General features: G+C 44.6%; 1 protein-coding gene across 1 annotated transcript; it reads right to left on the bottom strand.

Moving 5' to 3' along the window:
• Window positions 1-4,172: 4,172 nt before the first annotated feature.
• Window positions 4,173-21,520, bottom strand: LOC142765934 (uncharacterized). Its single transcript, XM_075867740.1, has 4 exons — window positions 21,452-21,520; window positions 10,120-10,296; window positions 6,236-6,352; window positions 4,173-4,319 (listed from the first exon to the last, which is right to left on the bottom strand). Exons 1-4 carry the CDS (start codon window positions 21,518-21,520, stop codon window positions 4,173-4,175), a joined length of 510 nt encoding a protein of 169 aa, XP_075723855.1.
• Between the last annotated feature and the right edge of the window lie 3,477 nt (window positions 21,521-24,997).

The raw sequence follows: 24,997 nt of genomic DNA, 5'->3' as shown, positions 1-24,997 counted from the left end.
GTGCTTCGGTTGAGTCGTCAAACAGACCTCCCTTCGTCAGCGAGCAGCGTCGACGAAACACCTATAACCCGCCGCGGTTCCAGACTACTTGCTCGACCTCCACGGGATACAGGTATTGCAATGACCAGAGCAGATATCTCATGCCAGCTAACGGAAATTAGGGGTTTGAGCAGCACTGTGCATTTTGGCCACCTCCTGTGTGCTATAGATGTGGCGTCTCAGGCCACATCTCAGTATTTTGTGACCGTCAACAGCGATTTCGAGGAGCTCCTTCGCGGGGTTTTTGCAATTCTAGCAATCGACCCTTTTTATCGTCATGCCCGACACGCCCAACTTCCAGTCGTCAATTTCACCAAGGCAGCTTCCAGAACTCATCACCAGCCTTTGACCACAGCTTAACGCCACTGCCTGCTCTACCTGCTACACGGTCCAATGCGAGACCAATGCGAGTGGTATTGGTCTTGGTGCGGTGTTGGTTCAACACTCGGGTAACAAAGAACACGTCATTGCCTACGCAAGTCGAGCATTAAGTAAACTCGGGTGTAACTGTACGGTAACTGAACAAGAATGCCTCGCAGTTATTTTCGCTGTTCAGCGGTTCCGGTCATACCTGTATGGGAGTCAGTTTACAATCGTCTCCGATCATTACTCTCTGTGCTTGCTCGTCAATCTCCGCGATCCATCAGGGCGCCTTGCACGATGGGCTCTACGTCTGCAAGAGTACAATTTCACTGTCTGGTACAAGAATGGGCGACGACGTTCTGACGCCTAATGTCTTTCCAGGCGGCCCCTCCTTACCACGGAATGTGGCGCTGATAGCTTCGACCAGAAAATTGCAACCATACAAGATTCTCCAGGTGTCGCAACCATCGCGAACAGCAGCCTGATAATTCAACTCCAAAACCGCTCTTCTCCGCAGCGAAAGACTCGTCAAATGGCCGCCTTTGTATACGCGATGAACTCCTATATCAAAAGAATTTCGCCGCCACAGGTACGTGCTATTTTCTGGTGGTGCTAAGAGCCCTCCAATCTTCTGTTTTACGTGTCGTGCACGATCATATAGCTACCGGTCATTTACGATCTACTTGGACACTCTATCGTGCCAAAGAAAGATTTTACTGGCCTCAAGTGCGAAAGACCACAGACACCTACGTATCCAGCTGCACAGAGAGCCAAAGTCATAAAAGGCGTACCAACACACACTGCGGTTGTCTGATGCCTGCAGCACCTCCCAGCTCACCTTTCGAACAACTTCTTTAGTAAATATAAGCGATATTTATTTTACTGTTGAACCCCCTATTCATATTAAATTATTTGCGGACGACTGCGTGGTATACACAGCTAATTAAACCCGAAATGACTAAATTAAACGAAAGAATGTCTTGCACTGAATGGAGACATGGTGTACAAAGTGGGGTTTAAGAATAAATGCTACTAAGACAACTTCTATTTTATTCAGCAACAAAAAGAGGCCTCTCGGCTTCACTTATTCTTTAGGTAATGCTACGATCCACAGAACCGATAAGGTTAAATATTTAGGCGTCACACCTACAAGCAACCTCAGTTGGGAAACACACATTGATAACATTTGTCAAGGTGAACTTAAGAAATTGGCATTTTTGAAAAGAAACTTGCGCAGTACTCCTCCTGCTGTGAAATTAAACGCTTATAGGGCACTAGTACGACCTAAGTTGGAGTATGCAGATGTAATTTGGAGCCCTTACCAACAATATTTAAGTAAAATTGAATGAATACAAAATTTAGCTTTGCGCTTCATTTATTCTGTTCATTCGCGTCACTCGTGTGTAACTAATTTACGTAATAGGGCAAACCTTCAAACACTCGAGCAGCGTATAGGGTCATATCTCGATTAAACTTCCTCTATCAACTTTACTACGGTCACTTTAATATGTCGCGGAAACCCTACATCCAAGAGCCTTTCAAACAATCAGCGAGAATTCATCACGGTAAGACTATTAGGCAACCGATTAGCCACATTAATTTGCATAAGTTTTCTTTGTTTCCTCGAGCGATTTCTTATTGGAATATGTTACCTGAAGAGATGGTCAGCTCTGTGTGATTTGAGGCGTTTTCTCAGCGTATTTGAAATATAAGCTTTGGTTGCAGTGTCGTTAGAAATTGAAAGACATTATCATTGTGTTCTTTTACCGTATGCATACCGTATCGTATGCTTACACGCGATTGTAAAGCAATTTACGCCTCCCCTTATCTGTGTTGTACGTATTAAAATTTCGTCAAGCAACACTGAGTTGTATGTCAAATTTCTGTCAATGAATTTCTTTGTTTTCACTCCAACATGGGCTCGAGAAGGGCCTGCTGTATCTTTAAATAAAAAAAGTTGTCATCGACCTGATAGGGCTATTTCCGCGTTCATTCAAGGGCAACAGCTAGATAATAGTGAGCGCTGACTACCTGACTCAGTCCTGCGAGACGGCAGCACTATGTACACTCTGCAACCGCAGGCGAACATAATACTTCGCAATGGCCCTTCTCATATGATAATTAGTGACCATGGTCATCAGTTCATGGCAGATGTGGTTGAAGAACGTCTGCGTCTGTGTGCCTACAATCTACGACATTTGACCCCTTATCACCCTCAGACCAATGACTTGACTGAGCGCACGAAACAAACACCTGTTAACATGATATCCTTGTACGTAAGCTCTGACCATAAGAACCGGGGCGAAGTGCTTCCATTCGTCACATACGGTTTTAACACCGCGCAACACGAGACCACTGGTTACAGCCCGCTCTTCCTTCTTTACGCTCGTCCAGCGAGGTAAACCTTGGATGCGGTCTTTACTTTCTCTAGTCATCACGATGCTTGCATCGCGGAAACTTTATGCCGGGCGCAGGAAGCTCGGATACTCACTAGATTGCGAGCTCTGGCTTCTCAAAAATGATTGAAATCGCGATGCGATCGCAGACACCACCAAGTAACTTACGAGCCTGTCGACTTAGCGTGGTCATGGACTCCCGTACGCAAACGTGGACTGTGCCAGAAGCTACTCGCGGACTATGTTGGACGATTTGTTATAACTGAGAGTCTTCGTGATGTACATCATCGAATTGCATGCCTCACGGCCAATGGGAGAAGGTAATCTAAGACAGAAGTTACGCATGTAGCCCAACTTGAGCCATTCACTCAGCGACTTCCCAGGTGAATTCTCGCCCGGAGGGCTTCGTCTGCGACGGGAGCCATGTTACAGTGGGTTCACTACTTTGAATCAACAGCAGCGGCAACAATGACCCGAGATGAGGAAGAGAAGAAAGACGCGCAGTTCCGCCGCGCACTGGCCGTCCGTCCCCTGTAAATAAACCTCTCTTCAACCCCGTGTATGAGACGCGTAACAATATTTTTTTCTATACACAATCGTCCAAAAAATGAGTTTTGCTTTAAGTCACACTAGAGTGGTCTCCTCTCCAGAAGCGGTCTTCTGAGAACCGGTGTTTGGAACCTTAATGTATGCTCAGTTTCACAAACACAGAATACAGAATGTTTATTCATTTATTTATTTATTTATTTATTTATTTATTTATTTATTTATTTATTTATTTATTTATTTATTTATTTATTTATTTGCAATACTGCCAGTCCCTACTGAGACCATAGCAGGTGGGTACTCTGTACAGATGCTATGATTGCTCATCATACTAAGAAAACTGTATTACACAACATAATAAACAAAATACAAGTGCATACCAAAATGTCAAGTTTAACAATAAGGCCGCTTACATGACTGTTTACAGAACATACAAGTAGTACATACTGGTTTCATTACCATTGTCACTGGGTATTTAAGGAAGCTAAGAATTGTTTTCAATTTCTAATTCAAACTGAGATACGTAATACATTTATTACACTTCCTAAACACTCAGCTTAACAAACACAGACTAAACCCCAGTAAACTTACTAAACATCACACTTAGAATACGCGTGCATGTAGTGATTTCATAGGGCAACGACACCAACCTTCATGTTTCGCAAATTAACACTTCTCGTATATTGCGCAACGTTCGAGATATGAGAAAGCCTAAATAACGAATGGCTCAACATAGACGTGTTTCGTACAGTCCTAGCGATAGTATACCCGTAATTCGTGACTACTCTTACACCACCGCGCCGAGGCTCGGGACGCTATAGTCCGCTGTCACAGGGCCTTGATATGCTTTTGCAGCCATTGCAGCTGCTGAAACGGATCGTCGTAGCAACGTGCCGTGTAGTCCCCGTGGTCGACGTTCATTGCGAGCCATGCCATGTCTGAGCGAAGCGTGAAGCTGCTCGACAAGGCGGACACCTGCGCAGAGGGGCCGAGGATTGCTCGTTAAAGGATGATGTACTCGGTTTCCCGTCTCAAGACCACCATGCACGATTCTGAAATGCGCCGTAGGGGAAGCCTCCTGAAGTTCTGACTATCTGCGGTTCTTTAACGCGCGCTGGAATCGCACGTTACACGGGCCTCTACCATTTCAGTTCCATCGAAATACGATCACCGGGGCCGGGATCAAGCCCGCGACCTTTTTTAGCTCAGCAGTCGAGCACCCCAGCCACTGTTCGAGTGGCTAGGGTGCTCAACGAAACGCTGCGAGGGTTCATGATGACGTAAAGGCTGCTCCAGTTAAAGCCGTCGCATGTGTACTTAGCCCCGTATTAGCATATTTTATGAGTTATTCCTTTGTGACGGGAAGCTTCCGAAAAAGAAAAACTTGAGGTGGCCAAGGTTACACCCATTAATAAAGGTGGCAACACTATAGGGACAATATCCGTGTTGCCTGTATTCTCAAATATATATAAGAAACGTATAAATACGCGCCCAATGAAATATCTTGACAAGAATAATTTCTTATCACCGCATCAATATCAATTTCACAAAAATAGGACCACTAAAAAAACACTAACTACCACAAAAAGTCGCGCAATTGAAAACATTGAAAGTACAATGTACACGTTAGGTGTAGTCAAGAGTCCGACGGAATCCTGTCTGGTCGGGGACAAACATAGTGCAAAATAATAAAAAAACGCCGACCAAGGTGAAATACACAAAACTTAAAAAGACGTTTCGGCTCCCCACGCAGGAGCCTTGTTCACAATGACTGTGAACAGGGCTCCCGTGTGGGAAGCCGAAACGTCTTTTTAAGTTTTGTGTATTTCACCTTGGTCGGCGTTTTTTGTTATTTTGCACACGTTAGGTGTGTTTCTTGATTGCGCAAAGCATTCGATTTTGTTGACCACGAAATTTTACTGCTGAAATGAAGCCGCTAAGGAATTTGCGGAGTTGTCTCCGACTTATTTAAAAGCTGCTTGTCAATGAGATGTCAATTTATGAACATAGACAGTGAAAAGTCCGAAGAATATTCAAAGAAGAAGACTTCTGTACTTTTTTTCAGCAAATAGACAATGTTGATGTTGATGTTCCACCGAGGCGTACATGCTTGATGAAGGAAGGCAGGAAGGACCCTGGTGAAAAAATTACAACTGGTTCCAGCGGGATTCAGTCGCAACGAGTATGCGAAAACTCCCATCTGGAAGCAGCTATAGATATGCAGATGAATATATCGGCTTTATGACACATATAACGAACTTGTGAACGCATACAGTTTGATCTGCATGTGTTGTCAGCAGAACTGAAAATTTTGTCTGGCAAACAAAGCTAACAGAAAAGGAAGTTAGAAATTAAAAGGATAAAAAGAAAGCAAGGCTGATGGAAAGAAACGAACAATCGATCCCAGTATGTTCTACGCCATGCGAGTACGGTACGTGCGATTGGCTAGAGCGAGGTCACGTGGCGCCGTAAATCCGTGGCTGCGTCTGAAGTACGCGCGCTACGCTTACACATCTGGAGAATCATCACCATCGTTGTCATTTTTAGAGCATCAGCACCGCAATTTTTTCGAGCATTATCATGTCATTTATTTAGTTACGTACCTTCTAATACAGTGACCTGTGTGACACCTATATACTAGGTTTATTTACGTCGTAACAGCATATTTATAACCGCATATTTGCTTCCTCCAATGCAGAAAACATTAGCGAAAGGCAGTGAACATGCCCATAGGGAAGTACATGCTGCACAGACTGCCTTCTTTACTACCTTTTCTTTCAAGTGTTTAAGTCTTTGTTCTCTGCTCGAAACTTTCGCTAAAGCTGTCCCATCTGCGTTTGCTACGAGTGCTTGCACGCCGGACAGAAATGGTTCGTTGTCTACAAACTCACCTTGGCCTCTAAGGAGTCCTCATCTTCAAAAAGATCAACAGTCGCCCCTCGCGTTAATGAGAGGCCCACCTCAATGCCTCCGGGCAAGAGAGTCACTGTTCCCAAGGCGTCACATTCCTGCGATGAGACATTGGCAAAAATGCCCGCGATATCTATTTTTTTTACATGAGAGCTTTGTATGCCGAGTACCATGAAGTACAGAATGATGCTCTCCTGCCACAAGAAAGTGGTGTTGTTAGAACACCGCGAGAGAAACCAAATTGAAAAAAAAGGCAAACTTCGTCGTGGGTGTCCACCTCAGGAATCGATCTTCTGACGCCGCAGTTGAACCGGGGGTGGTGCCAGCGGGAATAATAATAATAATAATAATAATAATAATAATAATAGTAATAATAATAATAATAATAATAATAATAATAATAATAATAATAATAATAATAATAATAATAATAATAATAATAATAATAATAATGATGATGATAATTATTTAATTAATTAATTTTATTATTATTATTATTATTATTAATATTATTATTAATATTATTATTATTATTATTATTATTATTATTATTATTATTATTATTATTATTATTATTATTATTATTATTATTATTATTATTATTATTATTATTATTATTATTATTATTATTATTATTATAAGCCATTTTAACGCCAGTAAAATCTTAGTCAATGACGCAGCTGGCAGGCAAGCACTACATCATGGTAAAAGCAGGTCAAGTTCTTCCTTTCTATCGCTTTTTTTTTCTTTTTTCTTTATCTATTCGCCTCTCTTTGCTGGCACCTCTATCCCAGCCGATGCTACTTACCACGGAGGAAGGAAAGGTAAGGAGAGGGCATGCCCAGCCGGCGCAGGGCGTAAAAAATGTGGCGGAAATGACATCATGGCGGCCATATTCACTAGGCACAATGGCGGCGTTGCTATGGTTACGTGTTGCGCAGTGGAGTTGGTCTAGCAGTGAGCGGCCGCGGCTGGCGGCGGAATGTGTGCCTCCCCAGGTCTCGTGCTGAGCCGTGGCGGACAATACCTGTGCTCTGCGCCGCGTTATTGGTTACGCGGTGTTCTCCTGGCTGTTACATTACTCTTGACAACGTTTACAAATCTCTTTGTCCATCACGGGGTTTCAGTAGTGCGTAGAACAAGTGCATATCCATGTGTCGTGTGGCGGATGACGCGGATGAAGCAGTTAGTATTCAGCGAAATTGCATTGGGCACCATGACGAAGCTGAATGACGACGAACGCCTTGCAGGTCAGTGACGGTTGAGCAGTGCTCCTGCTTGTGACAACGGACGACGCTGTTGAGCCCAGCAAGACGCCGTGAGGACTATGTGCACATACGTAGTTTCGTGTTGTGTGTGTGCAGTAACAACTTGCATGTGCGTATTAAAACACCTTTTCTGTTCCGCTTGGTACACTCTCCACCACCATTGCATGTAATCTCAACGTAACAGCAACCGCGTTCAACTGTCACTAGCACCATGCTCAAAGTCACCACGGTTGCAGAATGCTGACGCCGGTGAGTTTCATGCGGAACACGGACACAGTGGCAGGGCGCTGCGTCGGCCGCGTGGCGGAATGCAACCGTAGAAGGCGCACGACCGATCGTGTTGTCTGTACAGTTGCTGAATTAATGACGTGAAAGCACTCGCCGTTGTCAGTGCATCTAGCGCGCGTTCTCTCGTAGTTGCTTCGTTGTCGGCGAGCTGTTACTCCCTGATATTATTCTGACGAAGCGATTTCGCTGAAGGTGTCCCGCTGGCTCTGAGTGATGAGCCCAGTTCTATTAGTTTCGGATCGTCACGACACACGCACTGCGCAGCCCACGTGCTTTCCGAGCCGGAGAGGGAGTCGCGCCTTCTGCTTCGCATTCATATGTAAACAAGAGAGGAGAATTTGACTAGTCAATATGGCCGACTTCCGCCTTCATCGCGGCTTCACAACGAGTGACGTCAGGGCCTCTCCTTACCTTTCCTTCCTCCGTGCTACACACGCTGTTTTACCGTGCAGCCTATGATGTACCCTCTCCCACCCTCCTTTTTATTTCTCCTCTTCAGCTTCACTTCTCTTTTCCGTATACTAGCAAAACTATAATACACAAGTCCATCCTTTCCCTTTCTGCTTTCATAATCCCCGACCTTCGACTACTCACTTCTTCTGAACCCACTTTTCTGCATCCCCCACCTCCTGTTGTGCTATACTACGCATGGCTATGGTATGGCAGGAGCTGCTTGGAACGTACCCACTTTATAAAGTGGCTGACTGAGCTAGCTGGCTGTGTATCATCATTATCTTCTTCATCATCATTATCATCATCATTATCATCATTGTCAGCCATTGTAGGTTTACTGCAGGGCAAAGGCCTCTCCCATGTTCCACCAGTCAACTCGGTCCTGTGCTCTGCTGCCACTTTATACCCGCAAACTTCCTAATCTCATCTGCCTGTCTCCCCTTCACTCGCTTGCCTTCTCTTATAATCCAGTCTGGAATCGTTAGGGACCAGTGCTCATCTTTCCTTCGTGCCACGGGCCATGCTCATGACCATTTCTATTTGATTTCTAATATGATTCTCTCGATTTCGGCTAACATCCGTTTGTTCCCTGGCACAATATGCTCTCTCATTGTCCATAAAGGTTACACCTATCCCTTTCCTTCCTATCGCTCTCTGCGTCGTCGTCAAGTTTACTTGAACTCTCTTTGAAATCCCCCTGGTTTCTGCACTGTAGCTGAGCACTGGTAAGATGCAGCAGAGATCGCTCTAGCAGCAGTTATATACCTCCCTCTTGGGGGGTATTGGGAATCTACCAGTCACAATTCCAGAGTGCTTGCCGACTGTGCTCCACCCCATTTTTATTTTTCTAATTATTCAATCTCGCGGTACGGCTCCCCGGTTATTACCTGTCCTAAGTAGACGTAGTATTCAACAACTTCCAGTGCAATATTACCTATCTCGAAGCGCTGTTCTCATCCGAGGTGGTTGTATATTACGTCTGTTTTCTGCAGATTCGTTTTATGACCTACCATTCTGCTCTCATTGTCTAATTCAGTAATCATGAGTTGCAATTCATTCCCTAACATACTTAGCAATGCAATGGCTGTGCATACTTAAGGTTAACAACACGAAAATAAGACACGGGCGGAAAGGAAAAAGATGGGACAAGCGCTCACTTCCAACTGAAATGTTATTGACAAGGCTATTATATGTACCCGAGGGAACAAAAAAAGCAGTGAAAAACATGACAGAAGCAAAGATACGAAATAACATCCCCAATCACTAATCCTGCTACGCCGAACCTCGCCCCCCCTCCACTTAAAAAAAAACAGAGCTCTTTTTCTCACAGAGCAACTGATGGCTTGCTTACGCACGCACTCTTTTCAAGTACCATCTAAGCCAGCTCACAGCTTGTCCAGTCTTTTTTTCCTGTCAGCCGTGTGTCATTTTCGCGCTGTTAACCTTGAGTGCCCGCTTTGTCTGGCATTTGGCCAACCGAATTTCCTGCGAGCTTAAGGAGTTCCGCGGTTCGTATCACTTGCTACATCATGACAGCGGGCAACAACAACAACAAAAAGGTCTTCCATACTCGCCGTCATGACTACGAGTGGTGCTGGTTAAAAATCCAAGCTTCATACCTACAGAAGCACCCAATACAGTGAATGGCACGGTCACCGCCAACTCTATTGGTAATACATCGGGCGGGTTATCCGTAACAAATAGATTGGTTAGCAGCAGGCGGTTCCCATTCAGGTGTCTTCAGCGAATAAAAGCAACACTTCAAGCTGCCCTTGATCTCATTCCAACAAAACGGTAAACACGAAGACCGCGCAAGCTATACGTGACACAATAAGCGTGAATCAAGTATAACTCACCCTCGCGCCTGCATCAGTGACGTACAAGAGTCGGCAGTGGTCGTAGATTGCCATTTCAGGATCCGTTTTGGTCTCGTTCAGAAAGTATATCAGGGTGGCCATTTCGAAAGACAGGCCCAGCTGGGTCCTGGAGTTTCCGTACCGGGCGGCCTCCGACACAAGCGTCGCGTGGTCATTCTGCGCGGAAATCAGCGGCGCGTCGCAGTTGTATTCCCCGGACAAGTCTGACAACTATGAGCTTATTCTAGGCGCAAACTCTAAGTTCGTCATGTCTCTATACAAATAGTTTTCGTGACTGTAGGCAAAGCAAACTGCCGATGGTGGCTTCAATGACAAAACTATTGTATGAACCCGTGGCAAGATAGACGTGCCAAGGGGAAACTTGATTTCTTAGTTGGTTTCATTATTAAAAAAACAAAACGTAATGCTAGAACTTGACCTATACAATTAACAATTTTTTTCTGTATATTTCAGGTATACATAGTTCATTTTTTGTTGAAGCGCCACGTGATCTAATTTACAGCTCAAATGGCGTGGTGCTCGCATTTCTATGGAGGTGAAATTCTAGAGGACCATGTACTGTGTGGTGTTAGGTCACGTCAACGGACACCAAATAATCGAAACTTCCGTAGCCCTACCCAACGGCATGTCTCACAATCCCATCGTGGTTATGAGACGTAAAACCATAGGCATTATCCAATTGCACCTCAATGTTTTTCCTAACGTTCGAGCAATAAGTACGCACGTGAAATTAGGTGCAGTTGTGCATGTCATCCAGGTGAAGTTTCAAAGCAGAGGGGCCTGACAAAGTGGGCCCATCTGTTCGAGCATAACTTCTAATAATCACTTTCTCCGCTAAATGACGGCTGGCACGACTTGTTAGCCACCATCATGATTACTCTCCGATTACTATTGTCGGAGAATAAATCGCCAGCAACAGTGCCCTGAAATTTCAAAGGCTACGATTTGCAGTCGAAGACACATCACGGCTGTCCTGTTAATTTTTTTAACTGCCAAACTGCATCAATATCGGCATTCCACAGCAGCACACATGCAGGCAGGCATGTAGAGTGGCTAAATCAAATTCATGCGTGCCTGCATGTGAAGCCAAAACCTTGTGGCGTAACAGCTTTGTCAAGCAACCCTACAGCATGTCATTTAATTCATAAAGGAACACCCTGCGAAACAGCAAGCTTGCCACAATAGGGGAGAGTCCGAAGTTTTGGAACAGTTGGAGCAAAGAGACAGCATATTTATTTCTTCTGCAGTTCCTTCAAAGGCGTTAGCCAACGACTCATACAAAAGCACTGACAGACCAACTGCACGAATGTAATGGCAGGCAGCTTTGGCAAATGGAGCTTTCTGTGACTCTGAGTCACTTTTTTCACATGACAACAGTAACTTTCTGCTATAACAACCATAATACTCTCGGATTACAACTGTTTTGTGGATAGTAATACTAAATTTCCTCCAAAAACACGCATTAGCTTTGTACTTTTTTCAAAAAAAATGTTTAGGTATTGTGCTTGATCTTTTGCTCTGAATGTTGTTTGCTTTGGAAAATGTAGTTTCACAGAAAGTTGAGTTGAGGGAGGCACGGGGCACTGTCTCATTCTCCTCTATATTACTGCCACACAGTGTTACATAGCGTAAAAAAAGGGGAAAGAAAACAAAAGTCGTTTCATGTACATTGGGGAGCATACGATTGAACAAGAATTCACAGATGTTAGCATGAAAGTCTTAAAGAAGAAGCGCAGTACAGTCAAGATTCCCGCTACAGCCCATCCAAGAAAGAAATGGTATTTGCTGCAAGATTGCTGTTGTGCAAGTGAATACAACGCACTTGCCATTGCTTTTGATAAGTCTAGCAACATGTCAGGTTTTTTTTTGATAATGACTCGCATGACATTTTTGAAATCAATTGGCCGAATGAATACATTCAAGCGACAAAAGGAATGTTTTTCTTTAAAAGGCCCCCTCACTAGATTTGACAATATTGCTCTGACAAGTGCAATGCATACACTGGGTGTTCACGATAAGGTGTTCCGAAATTCACATTGCTGTGCACCACGGAAATGGGTCAAATTTCAAGCTTAACGCTGCTTTCCTTTTATCTCCTGTATGTGAGCCCAGAAAATAAGATGATGATGTACACGATGGAATTTCTCTACATAGGTGGTAGTCCTGTGACATCGCTCCTTCACATAGACTGTGCTCTGACGTCACCAACAGTTCCAACCCGCATGAGTCACAAAAAGTGCCATAATTTTTTGGCACATAATGCAGTTTATGTAATTTGTTGCTCGAATAGACAAAAACTTCAGAGCAATAATAAAAGACACAAAGTGAATGTGTGCATTTTCTTTTTTAAGTTTTCTGCAAATCACAGCCATATTCGAGACTAATATACCTCCGTTTTTCACACATCATGATCTCATGTTTCTCGCATCGTGCAGAGGCCATCTGTTACAAAAAAACAAATTTTCTACCGCGTTCCAGTGTTCACTGGGCTCATTTATTCTCCGGCTTCTAACTGAATGTTCATACGCCACAGCATTTGTCTCGCGTCTGTACCAAAATTGCACCTTTCATGCTCAGCATACGTTGAAAGCCAAATGAACGCCGCAGCGTATTCAGCATAGCCTGCAGAGACGAAGCGCACATAACGTCGCCACAACACTGCTCGTGTCTCAGGAGCTTGGGCTAACTCGGGCGCATCATGCGCTCGTGGCACTGTGTGCACATGACGTGTTCATATGTATGCGTCATGTGATCCTCTCGCTCGAATGTCAAGGAGGGCAGGGAAGAGATTTCGCTTGCAAAAGCTACACGGGGCAAGTAACAAGGATTTCATGCTAGCCTTTTCGCATCATGGTTTCGCGCCGTCTCAAAACATTGGTTTTCTCAGCTTCTAATGGATTGATTAGAAATATTTCTGTGGCATAACGCTTTTTATAGGGCGCGCATTAACTTTCTGTGTCTAACTAAAATTTGTTTTGTCACTTGGTGAGGGGCCTTCGAAAACATTTGGCGTTAGTTACATTGATAGAGCCAAGAGCAGTAATAACCTGTCAGCGTCAGTGCACAGTTGCTGGGGAAAAAAAATAGAGGACCTTTCAATTCTACTTTCCCTCTTAAAAAGATATGGAGACTACCGAATACAGACATTGGGATCAAGTTGACAGCGCCAAAAACTATCAGTGCAGCGAAATTTGTGCAACCTTGTTTCATGTTAAGCTATACATAATGGTCCCTGTAGACGCTCGGACAATTGTGTTATATGGGTCCCACTCCTTTGAAGTCATGCCCCACTCCACCCCAAGAGGTGGGTGGGATGGGACAGATGTTAGCAATCCCACACAATTTTCATACAGCACCACCAGGAACCGAAGAAACCGGGCTATCTCAGATGTTTTGCCGCTTATTTAGACCTGTATTATCATCAATCAGACACTCTTCTGTGTTCATGATCAAAACAAAAAATATAATTCTGAAAAGGGTCCGATCTTCCAGGCCCTCTCCTTTGCTATATTTTCTGTGAGATCTTTTTTGTTTTATTGGCTGTCTGGTACGGCGAAGATGACACTACCAATACAAAGGAAGTCACAGACTTCGAAACCTACACATAATCAAGGAAGCCGGGAAGACAAGACTGGACAACATTAAACATCATCCAATAGTTTGACATACTTAGCTTTTGCTTTCATCAATAGATTAAAAATAAAACATGGTACCTAGTAGATTGCTGCAGAGCCTCTTGAGCAATTGGAAGCTAGTTGAATGCTTAAATTTTTCCGACATCAAAGCAGGGCTAATGTTGCAGCATATATGAGACTCAAGATCAGCAACCTCTATATCACTAGAACAATGACAGCAAGTGCCGACGCTCTGAACTTACAAGCGGGCTACACTGATTTCACCTGCAACAGCTGTTGGTGCAATTTTTTTCAAAGCAAAACAATGTGGTGTCAAAGCCTGCATGCGATGAAAGCGGCAGTGTCGATGCAGCATCTCAAAATGCGTCAATATCCATCAAAACAAAAAAAAATGTCACAGAATATCCATGGAGTGAATGATGAGTGGCGCGAAGTGTCCGTCCATTTGTTTGCGCAGACGCTTCACCCCATTCATCATCATTCAGACCGTGGATATGCTGTGAATTTCTTAGTATAACAGCGTCATCTATCCTCTTTAATAGTCAACTATACCGAAACCACTAATGCCATCCAGTGATATTATTTCCAAGGACATATACACACTGCTATCTAATGAGCAATTCTTAAAACCAACTTGAAGTGGCTACTACTACAACATACTATTACTAGGAATCGACCCACACCTTAAGGAGCTTCACCCCTAAAACAAGCTTGCATTGCTGCGAAATAAAGTTTAGTGCTGCAGCGGGCATGCCTTCCTGGGTCCAAGCATAACCACATAATAGACAATCATTACTTGGTCTTTCTGTAAACAAAACGGCAGTGCCGAAAAACAAAGTTTGCTGATAACTACAAAACGACTGTAACTACAAAAGCAGCGATGGCGTAGTGGTTAGAGCATCCGCCTAGCATACAAAAGCTCCGTCGTTCAAATCCCGGTGCTGAGCAGTTCCCAATCGGATAAAAAAAATCCGCGTGGTGATAGAACTGCATTACGAGGCCTGGGGTGCGGCCTCACCGGTAACCACTGCCGGGAACGCAATCCCTCACCTGAGAGGGATTGGCCACCCTGGTGCAGTATCTGGCCACTACCTCTCACATGCATACGTCAAAAAACTCACGGCACACAGTCCCCAGTAGCTGCGAAGCAAGTGACCACGGCGGCGGTCAGATCTGCAAGGCAGCAGAGGGTGCTAAGAATCTCTGGATCTGGACAGGCCGCCATTGGAACCTGAACTTGGCAACGTTTAACGCTAGAACCTTATCTAGTGAGGGAAGTCTAGCTGTACTATTCGAGGAGTTAGAGGGTGTTAAATGGATATAATAGGGCTCAGTGAGGTTAGGAGGACAGATGAGGCCTATACGGTGCTACAGAATGGGCACGTCCTTTGCTATCGGGGCTTCGCTGACAGAAGAGAACTGGGAGTTGGGTTCCTAATTCACAGAAACATAGCTGGAAACATAGAGGAATCCTGTAGCATTAATGAAAGGGGGGTAGGTATCGTAATTAAACTGAATAAGAGATACCAGATGAAGGTGGTACAGACTTACGCGCCTACATCCAGCCATGATGACGCTTCAGTTGAAAGCTTCTATGAAGACGTCGAATCGGCAATGAGTAAGGTAAAAACACAGTATACTATACTGATGGGCGACTTTAATTCAAAAGCAAGGAAAAAGCAGGTTGGAGACCAGGCAGTAGAAGATTATGGCATCGGTACTAGAAACGCCAGAGGAGAGCTACTAGTAGAATTCGCAGAACGCAATAGTTTACGGATTTTGAATACCTTCTACTGAAAACGAGGAAACACCAAGTGGACATGGAGGAGCCCTAATGGCGAAAATAAGAACAAAATAGACTTTATAATGAGTGCACGCCCAGGCATCGTGCAGGATGTGGAAGTGGTTGGCAAGGTACGATGCAGTGCCCATAGAATGGTATGGTTTCGAATTCGCCTAGACTTGAGAAAGGAACAAAAGAAACTGATACGCAAGAAGCCAATCAATGAGCTAGCACTGAGAGGGAAAGTACAGGAATTCAGAATCTCGCTTCAGAAGAGGTACTCGGCTCTTAGTGAGGAAACCAACCTTAGCATAGATACAATGAATGATAATATGATGAGTGTCATTACGGAGTGTGCAGTGGAAGTTGGAGGCAGGGTAGTTAGACAGGACACTGGCAAGCTTTCCCAGGAAACGAATAATCTCATTAAGAAGCGTCAAATCATGAAAGTCTCAAGTACAACAGACAAGATAGAACTGGCAGAGCTTTCGAAGTTGATTAATAGGCATAAGGTATGCGATGTAAGAAGGTATAACATGGAGAGAATGGAACACGCTCTGAAAAACGGAGGAAGTGTCACAGCCTTGAAGAGGAAACTTGGGATAGGCAAAAGTCGGATGTATGCACAAAGGGACAAAGAAGGCAAAATTACTACGAATATGGATAGGATAGTTAAAATAGCGGAGGAGTTTTACAGAGATCTGTACAGTAGCTGGGGCAACCACGACTTTAATACTATAAGAACTAGCAGTAACCCAGATGACACCCCACCAGTAATGATAGAAGAAGTCAGAAAAGCTTTGGAGAGCATGTAAAGAGGCAAAGCTGCTGGTGAGGATCAGGTAACATCAGATCTGCTGAAAGATGGAGGACAGATTGTGTTATAAAAACAAGCCACCCTGTTTATGAGGTGTCTCCTGACGGGAGGAGTTCCAGAGTCTTGGAAGAACGCTAACATCATTTTAATACATAAGAAAGGAGATGACAAGGACTTGAAGAATTACAGGCCAATTAGCTTGCTCTCTGTAGTATACAAGCTATTTACAAAGGTAATTGCTAACAGAGTAAAGAAAACATTAGAATTCAATCAACCAAAGGAACAAGCAGGATTTCGAACAGGCTACTCAACAATCGACCACGATCATACTATCAATCAGGTAATAGAGAAATGCTCAGAATATAACCAACCACTATACATAGCCTTCATAGATTACGAGAAGGCGTTTGATTCAGTAGAAATATCAGCCGTCATGCAGGCACTGCGGAATCAGGGCGTCGATGAAGTATATAAAAACATTCTGGAAGAAATCTACAGGGGATCAACTGCTACCATAGTGTTTCATAAAGAAAGCAACAGAATACCAATCAAGAAGGGTGTAAGGCAGGGGGACACAATCTCCCCAATGCTATTTACCGCTTGCTTAAAGGAGGTTTTCAGAAGCCTAGAATGGGAACAGTTAGGGATAAGAGTTAATGGAGAGTACCTTAGTAACCTGCGCTTTGCCGATGACATTGCATTGCTGAGTAACTCAGGGGACGAATTGCAACTCATGATTACGGAGTTAGACAAGAAGAGCAGAAAGGTAGGTCTTAAAATGAATCTGCCGAAAACGAAAGTAATCTACAACTACCTCGGAAAAGAGCAGCGCTTCGAGATATGTAATAGTGCACTTCAAGTTGTAAAAGACTTTGTCTACTTAGGGCAGGTAATAACCGCGGAGCCAAACCACGAGATTGAAGTAACTAGAAGAATAAGAATGGGGTGGAGCACATTTGGCAAGCACTCTCAAATTATGACAGGTAGATTGCCACTATCCCTTAAGAGGAAGGTATATAACAGCTGTATCTTGCCGGTACTTAGCCTCGGAGCAGAAACCTGGAGACTTGCAAAGAGGGTTCAGCTTAAGTTGAGGACGATGCAGCGAGCAATGGAAAGAAAAATGGTAGGTGTAACCTTAAGAGACAAGAAGAGAGCAGAGTGGATTAGCAAACAAATGGCGGTTTAGGATATCATAGCTGAAATCAAGAAGAAGAAATGGACATGGGCCGGGCATGTAGCGCGTAGACAGGATAATCGCTGGTCGTTAAGGGTAACTAACTGGATTCCCAGAGAAGGAAAGCGGGTTAGAGGGAGACCGAAGGTTAGGTGGGCAGATGAGAATAAGAAGTTTGCGGTTATAAATTGACAGCAGCAAGCACAGGACCGGGATAACTGGCGGAACATGGGAGAGGCCTTTGTCCTGCAGCGGACGTAGTCAGGCTGATGATGATGATGATGATGATGATGATGATGATGATGATGATGATGATGATGATGATGAAAAAATTAAAGGTTTATCAATTTTTTTTGTAGTATTTGCAAGCGTGAGTGGCTTGGAAACATTTTTAGCGCATAGGATACTTCCCGCGTGGTAAATGTTCATTACTCAGATGTTCATACACAGCGCAATATTACCGGCTACATATGCAAACATGGAGAGTTTCTGCACATTTTCTGGGCGCGTATATGTCATAAAAGTAGCAGTGTTATTATTGCACTTCCAACATCTTATACAAGTAACGTTGAAAAAGGAAGAATCGTAACTTGGGAACAAGAACAATTGGAACAAGTAATTTTTTGTTTATTATGTACAGAAATTTAGGTAGTGAAACAAGAAAGGATATAGTAGAATAAGTTTTCTCACAAACATCACTCTAACGACATTCTGTGTTTTCGGAAGTCTCCCGCTTGACAAAACAATATTTTCTTTTTGAAATATTGTAGCGATTATCTCTTTTAATGCAATACATGGGTGCGATTTACTTCTGGAACGCATTTGAAACGGTCGTCAATATGACTGGAGCAATTTGCGTGGAATGATACCTCTTCTACAGAATTTGTATCTCACCGCGGACACAACAGATTCATGTGGTTTCAAATATGCGCATCCTCTGTAAAAACGTATGTATCCCAGTGTTTTAAGGTGCTTCATTGATTTCAAGTCGTGGGGAGCTTGGCTCTGATAAGGAAATCGGTTTACCTAATACGTTTATCTCTTTGTGACAATTACGCTGTTGCGTGACAGCATCACAGGTGGGTAGTTTTCTTTTTAAGTGAGTGTACAAATGTTCATGCATTTATATGGGAAACGATTCTGCATGCTGTGTCCTGTGACACTGTGATGACAAATTTCATCAACGGGGATATTACCGTGAAGGAACAGGCAAGTTTATTGAACACTGGTGTTTTGTTTTAGAACAAAAGGAGAAAGGTTGCATTTTTCTGCGGGCAAGTCCTAAGCCGTCCCGCTACAAAGGGAACAAACGGAAGTCTTATTGTACATGTAACTTTCACGGAAGCAAGAAAAACAAAGAAAACACGTAAAAACACTACATACATTTGACAAAAGAACACTAAATTATTTATTCATCTGTTTTTTTCTGAACGTACACAAATGAAACAAACAATAAACTGCATAGAGCTACCCTGATACGTGACCCAGCTGTGTCGAGAAAATTTTAGTGTGTGTGTGTTCAGAAAAAGCTGCTAACGATTTAGAGTACTTGGTACTGGGAGAGCAAAAAGCCGTCCCGTGGGCCTAACATTTCACGAGGTTGCGTCGGGAAATATTACAAACCGTGTGAATGGTGGCCATAACAGAAAGTTCGGTACCCGTTTAGAAAAAAAGAGTTTACTGATTTTGAGTACTTTATACTTGGCTATGGGAGGGCAGTGAGCCGTCCCCGTGTTCAAACGGGACGTTCAAAAGCGGTTAACGATTTCGAGTACGCAGCATAGAGTAACATAGTAAACATACTATGTTACTCTCTGTACGCAGTACTCTACTATGTTAGAGCGTAAAGCCGTCTTTGGCCTGGCTATGGAACAGGACCAAACACAGAGGGTCGGGGGAACTGGACCCTTACAGAAATTCTTCATTCAGAAACAATGTTCGATGACTTTGAGTACGATGTGCTTTACCTTTAATTTTACTGTGCAGATCCATGAAAGTCATGCTGGTTTCAGCTTGAATCTAGAATATCCTGGCGGAATTTCCGCCGGTTTTGATAAAAATTTCTGAGCCAAAAGCTATCTTTTCCATCAAGACAAACAATTTTTATTTGATCCTAAACCTACTTAAAGTTGTGGAAAGCAAGAGCACAAACATTGAGCACGCTCTGATTGTCACGTCTGTCTTGCAGGAGGTCAACTTAAGGCAGCTTTACTGCAGCTTTAAATTTTATTCTCATACTCGCAAATAAAGTTGTTTCCCTCTCTCTCTCTCTCTCGCTCATATCACACATACTCGCACCTCTGGAACGGTGCCAGCTGTGGCCTGTCCCCCTGAGTGAAGTGAAATGAACTCTATTTGGTCGTAGAGAACTGGTCAGGCACCCTCCAAAGAGGTGTCCGCCGCAGTTGCTGGCCGCGTCCATGCCGGGACTGAAGACCGTGGCCTACCGCCCGTTCCCAGGCCTCCTGGACTGCCGAGTATTGTACTGAGAGTTCTGGGCTTTTAAGAGCCCTCTCCCAGTCTTCTTCTGTGCTGAACTTTGCGCCATGTAACGCCTGGTACTGCCAGAGCATGTGAGCGAGTGTGCAGTTATGTGCCTCACAATTAAGGAATCCTGGAGTTATGCCATCAGCAAAGTGGCTGAATATGCTACGAGAAGGGAATGAATCTGCCTGTAGCATCCGAAGAACCGACGACTGCGGCCGAGTGAGCTTGGAATGCGGAAGCGGGTACCTCCGCCTAGACAACTGATAATGGGACGTCACTTCGTTAAAGGTGCCAAATGGATCTTTAAAGTTATCCGCGATCCCACCTCCGTACCCGCCCGTACCGCCACGGCACGTGATTTCTCGCGCACGGTTACGGGCAAGTTCGCTGGCGTTGGGAAGAGTCGGATACACCTCTGAGCCCATATGGTCCGGAAACTAGGTGATTGTGTGGTGGCCACCCCTGGAATTTAGAATAGCAGGGCCTGTCCGCCTGACATTCTCTCGGCAATCAAATAATGGCATAGCAACAGTGGCACCACCACAGCTGTGGCTTCTACCTCACGTCTCTTTGATTTGGCTGCACCGGCGGCACCAGTTCAACGGGTGCCGCACCTTTCTCCTCGATTTACTGGTGCCGCGCGCGCTCTGCACTGGCTTCCTCGTTTTGTCGCCGTACAAGCGTAGTGCTGCACGAGTTCTCTGCCGGCCTGCACTTGCTCAAAAAAAAAGGCGCTGAGAGGTGCAGCATCGCGTGCGCCCTTTTCTCGTCCCAAGCTTGGAGCAGACGACACTGCGTGTTTTTCAGGGCATGCTTGCGAACAGTTGAGTCAAGCTCATGCCACCGACCGGTGATATTAGCCGTATCTTATCGGCAGCTATTAGGACAGATTTCTTACGTCTCATGAGCAGAAAAATTCACCGTGGTTGGCTGTAGTAAGAATAGTAGAAAAAAAAAGAGTTACGAAAGCGTGAAGCCGGTGTGGTAGGAAACCTTCAAAAAGACTGTTTTAAAATATGTATTCAAGGGAGCTTGCTCACGTATGAAGAGTAGCGGCTCTGTTGGTCAAAGAACCCCTGGAATTTTTTGCTTTTTCTTGCTCTATGGTATGGCGCACGCACTTGAATAGAAGTAGCACGGTGTTGAATACTAAACCGCTAAATCGACGTTCTGGACAGTTTGAACAGTCTCTTGAAATCATATTCATGGAACCATCCGACAGCGTTTTTGTACCTGAGAACATGACTGACATTTTCACGTACAAAGAGCAAAGGATCAACACAAATCCCGTCAACACCTCCTAGGGATCGTCATTGTCGGAATCATGGACGCTGTCGAGACGCCCATCGCGGCAGTGTTTTTGAAAACAACACCATCGATGCACGCCGCGTTGGCTATTCGACGAACTCTACCTGCACTTGCATCTTCGTTTTGGCAGTAGCCGCCGCGCTGTAGTGTCGTGGCAGCACCTGCACGTACATGCTGAACCACTGCTGCGCACCCACAGCACGGCTGTGGCACTTTTCAGAACTAGCGCAGGCAGTACAAGCCAAATGAAAGAGACCTCCCGTATTCTCTCACAGCAATCATCTGACTGCTTCGAGGGTTCAATTTTTCTTCATCTTAAAGAGAGGACAAATAACGGAGGGGACAATAGGAGGTAGAACGTCTCATCACGGGTTATAGCGCGAGAACAGAATGAATACACAGAGACAAGAAGGACACGAAGGACACCTTCTTGTCTAAGTGTTCGTTCTGTTCTCGCGCTATAAATGCCATCCTGTCATACCAACTAGCCCAAGCAGCTACACTAAGTCACATCACAGCTCTATGAGCAGCTGCCCCTGCTGTCGTGCGGAGCACCTTAGGCACTCAGGCTGTCCGTGTCTTCTGTCGTAGTAGCCCCTAAAGGTGTTTCTTGTCATCGTCCGTCCACCAGTGCCAGTGGCCACTTCCGCTTACAATAAGTGGGCGCATGCTTCTTTTTTTGGCAGAGCCGCTTGCAAAATTTGCCAGTCGTTTGTCACGTTTTCTTGGGCTCACTTGCATTTTTCGAGCTAATATAGTTATTTGAGGGATCACTGTGCTCGCCAATAACACCTTCGTCAGTGACCTTGGGTACTTGAGTGTTAAAGTCTAACACACGGAGAGGAATCAACAAGTAACCTTCGTCATGCATTGGTAAACGCGCATTCAACAGAATTGAGTCTATTCTAGACACAACGCTAAATGTATAAATGTGCGTTTTCGTTCAAAAATTCGCAGATTTTTGTTATGCAAAGTAATTAAAGTGATTCTTTTTAGCTTGCATATGCATTCGATTGACAGTTTTAGGACCGAAGCTGCTTAAAGAGCCCCCAAAATGTGTTTTTTTTTGTTTTTTTTAGGGGCGAAGCTCTTTAGAACGGCACCCGTTCGTCCCTCGTAGTAGTGCGTGACAAGTGTTACGTTTTGACCTGCAAGGTGGTGCCGGTGAGAGATTTCTCTTGTGCGTTGTTGAACAATAAAAAATTCGCAGCGTGCGCGTTCACTAAAAGCCGAATTCTCCCGTCTCTCATTCCCCATTAGCAGCCATTGGCATGTACATTGAACACTACCTGACAAGAAAGGGTTCTTACGTTATACCAGCAGGGCATAACCTCCTTGCTTTTAGAAAGGTTTAGCGATCGTTGGGTTGCAGTGCCATCAATACAGTGAACTAGCATATACCTTGAACTGGAGGTGGTTAAAGGTGGGAAGTAGACACGAAGCGCAAGCCGTAAGAAAGTGTGCGTGTGCCACCTGTCGTTTAGTCCTTGGAATGTCCGCTGGATGGGGGTGCTTCTATATGCGGAATATCTTATGAAAAGATGCGAAATAGTGGTACTTGGAGTGTTGACTAGATGGATGAACGGACACACAGACAGATGCATGGACAGACGCGCGGATGGCTGTACGGACGGATGTACGCATGGATGGACGCAGGAACGGACGCATGGACGTGCAGACGCACGAACAGACGCACGCATGGACGGGCGGATGGACGCACAGATGGTCACACAGACGGACGCATGGACGGACGGAAGCAAGAACGAATAGGCGGATGGACACTTTGCCCCACTTTCCATCATTCACCCTGTGGATATGCTGCGATTTTTTTCCCATTTCGGTTTCGATTAAACCACTTATGGAGATAATCATTGGCACTATATTTCAATAGAAGCAGTCATTATTAACGGAGCTACGAGTACTAATAAGTGCCCTTTTCCTCCTCTCCGCCTTTCACCCTCAACTGCCCTGAACTGGAGTGTACTGCTAGTACAGTGTACATGAACTCTTCCTTCGAGCACTCGGGGCTAAGCTCCGCCTTCACGGCGCCTGCGTCACGATGTGGCTGAGACTGCATACGCGTCAATCCCGCCGTCAATCCGATGCTGGAAGTCTGTGCTGCGCGTTTCACAGTCAATCAGGTCAGCTGGAAACAATGACGTCGGTGGGGCAGAGCGTGTCGCTTGGTGTATGGGTGTTGAAAACGCGTTCGGCCAAGTCGCAGTGATCTGCAGCAATCTGGAACGATTCACAGCTTTAAAGCGTTGTAACGAATTACACTGTTAACGCAGAGAGTTCAAATCGTTCTCTAAATTACCCTTCAAACTTGGTCTACCGGTCCAATGTGTTTTGCAAAAAATCGTCAAAATCTTTTCAGGGTCTCTTTAAAGCGTAGGCTTGCCCACCATAGTTGTCTGTCGTAGCCACCGCCCCCCCCCCTGCATAATTACACAAGCTTCTCACTAGATGGTGCTCGCATCGCTAGTACTCGAGTCGATCACTAGATGGCGCGGAGGCGTGTGTGACATACATGGGAAGTAGGAAGGCTGCAGTCAACAATAGATTATGCACAGATGTCACATAGGGTGTATGATATGCTCTGGAGAATGCACATATATGAATGCGGCTCCGGAAGTTTGGGTAGTGATCACAACGTATCAATATAGGTTTTGGAAGAGCAGTGGAAGGGCAAAGGAGACAAGAAGAGAAGCTGCAGATAAATTTTTATTCACAAATGCAATTAGAAATAGCTAATAATGAAATTGAGGAAGTAATCGCTGAGGATAATAAAACAGTGAGGACGTACACGAATACACTTAGATTGTTTCAGCTAGAGCTTGCTAAGGCACGCGACAAGTCACCCCAGAAAAGGAGACGCGAACCCAAGATTTGGTAGGATAAGGAAGTTAAGAGAGTCTAGCAAAACGTCAGGAAGCCTCTAGGGAACAGAGACGTGCTAAGCAGCGGGGTGAACCAACAGATGATGTTGAAAGAAAATGGGACATCTTTCTCAACTGTAGAAGGGAAGCATCCCTTCTGATCAATGAAAAAAATAGAAGAAAGGGGGCTCAGTGACTGGAACCTGCAAGTACATGATGATATAAAAGCAGCTAAGAAATTTGGAACCATCTAAACTTTTTTAAGAAATGAGACAGGCTTAGAGCAGAGGTTTATAACACAGCTCAAGGTGTTAGAATTGAAGGGGACGAAGCTATTGAATATATAAGAACAAGGGTGAAAGCAAATTTTTAACAAAGGTGTGTCCTATGCCCCTTAATAGACAAGGATGGATCAAGTGGCGCAGTAGCTCCATTTTCACAACGAGAGTGGGAAAGGGCTGAGAAGAGGGTTCCCAGTAGTACATCAACAGGCCCGGATGGCATCCCAATTATGCTGATAAAGGCATTTGGTCCCAAATCTAAGCAGACTTTGAGAGAGGCCGTGATCAAAACAATAAGCGATGGTAAAGTTACCGAGGGATGGAAACTTAGCTCGATGAGCATGATCTATAAAGGAAAGGGAATAAAGCTGACATAAACCACTACTGTCCTATAACGGTGACATCAGTGGTCTACAGGCTGGTGATGCAAGTTATAAAGGAAAGACTGCTGGTACGGATAGAGGATGAGGGGGTGCTGGAGGAACTCGAG

The sequence above is a fragment of the Rhipicephalus microplus genome, chromosome 6, assembly GCF_043290135.1.
Source record: "Rhipicephalus microplus isolate Deutch F79 chromosome 6, USDA_Rmic, whole genome shotgun sequence".
Taxonomy (NCBI): Eukaryota; Metazoa; Arthropoda; class Arachnida; order Ixodida; family Ixodidae; genus Rhipicephalus; species Rhipicephalus microplus.
This window is presented reverse-complemented; position numbering and strand designations above follow the sequence as displayed.

Coding starts and splice junctions, on each gene's coding strand:
- LOC142765934 (XM_075867740.1), bottom strand. CDS start 21,520: ATGTACGTGCAGGTGCTGCCACGACACTACAGCGCGGCGGCTACTGCC. Junction 6,353..10,119: donor TCACTGATGCAGGCGCGAGG/GTGAGTTATACT, acceptor GTCTCATCGCAG/GAATGTGACGCCTTGGGAAC. Junction 4,320..6,235: donor AGGACTCCTTAGAGGCCAAG/GTGAGTTTGTAG, acceptor CCCTCTGCGCAG/GTGTCCGCCTTGTCGAGCAG.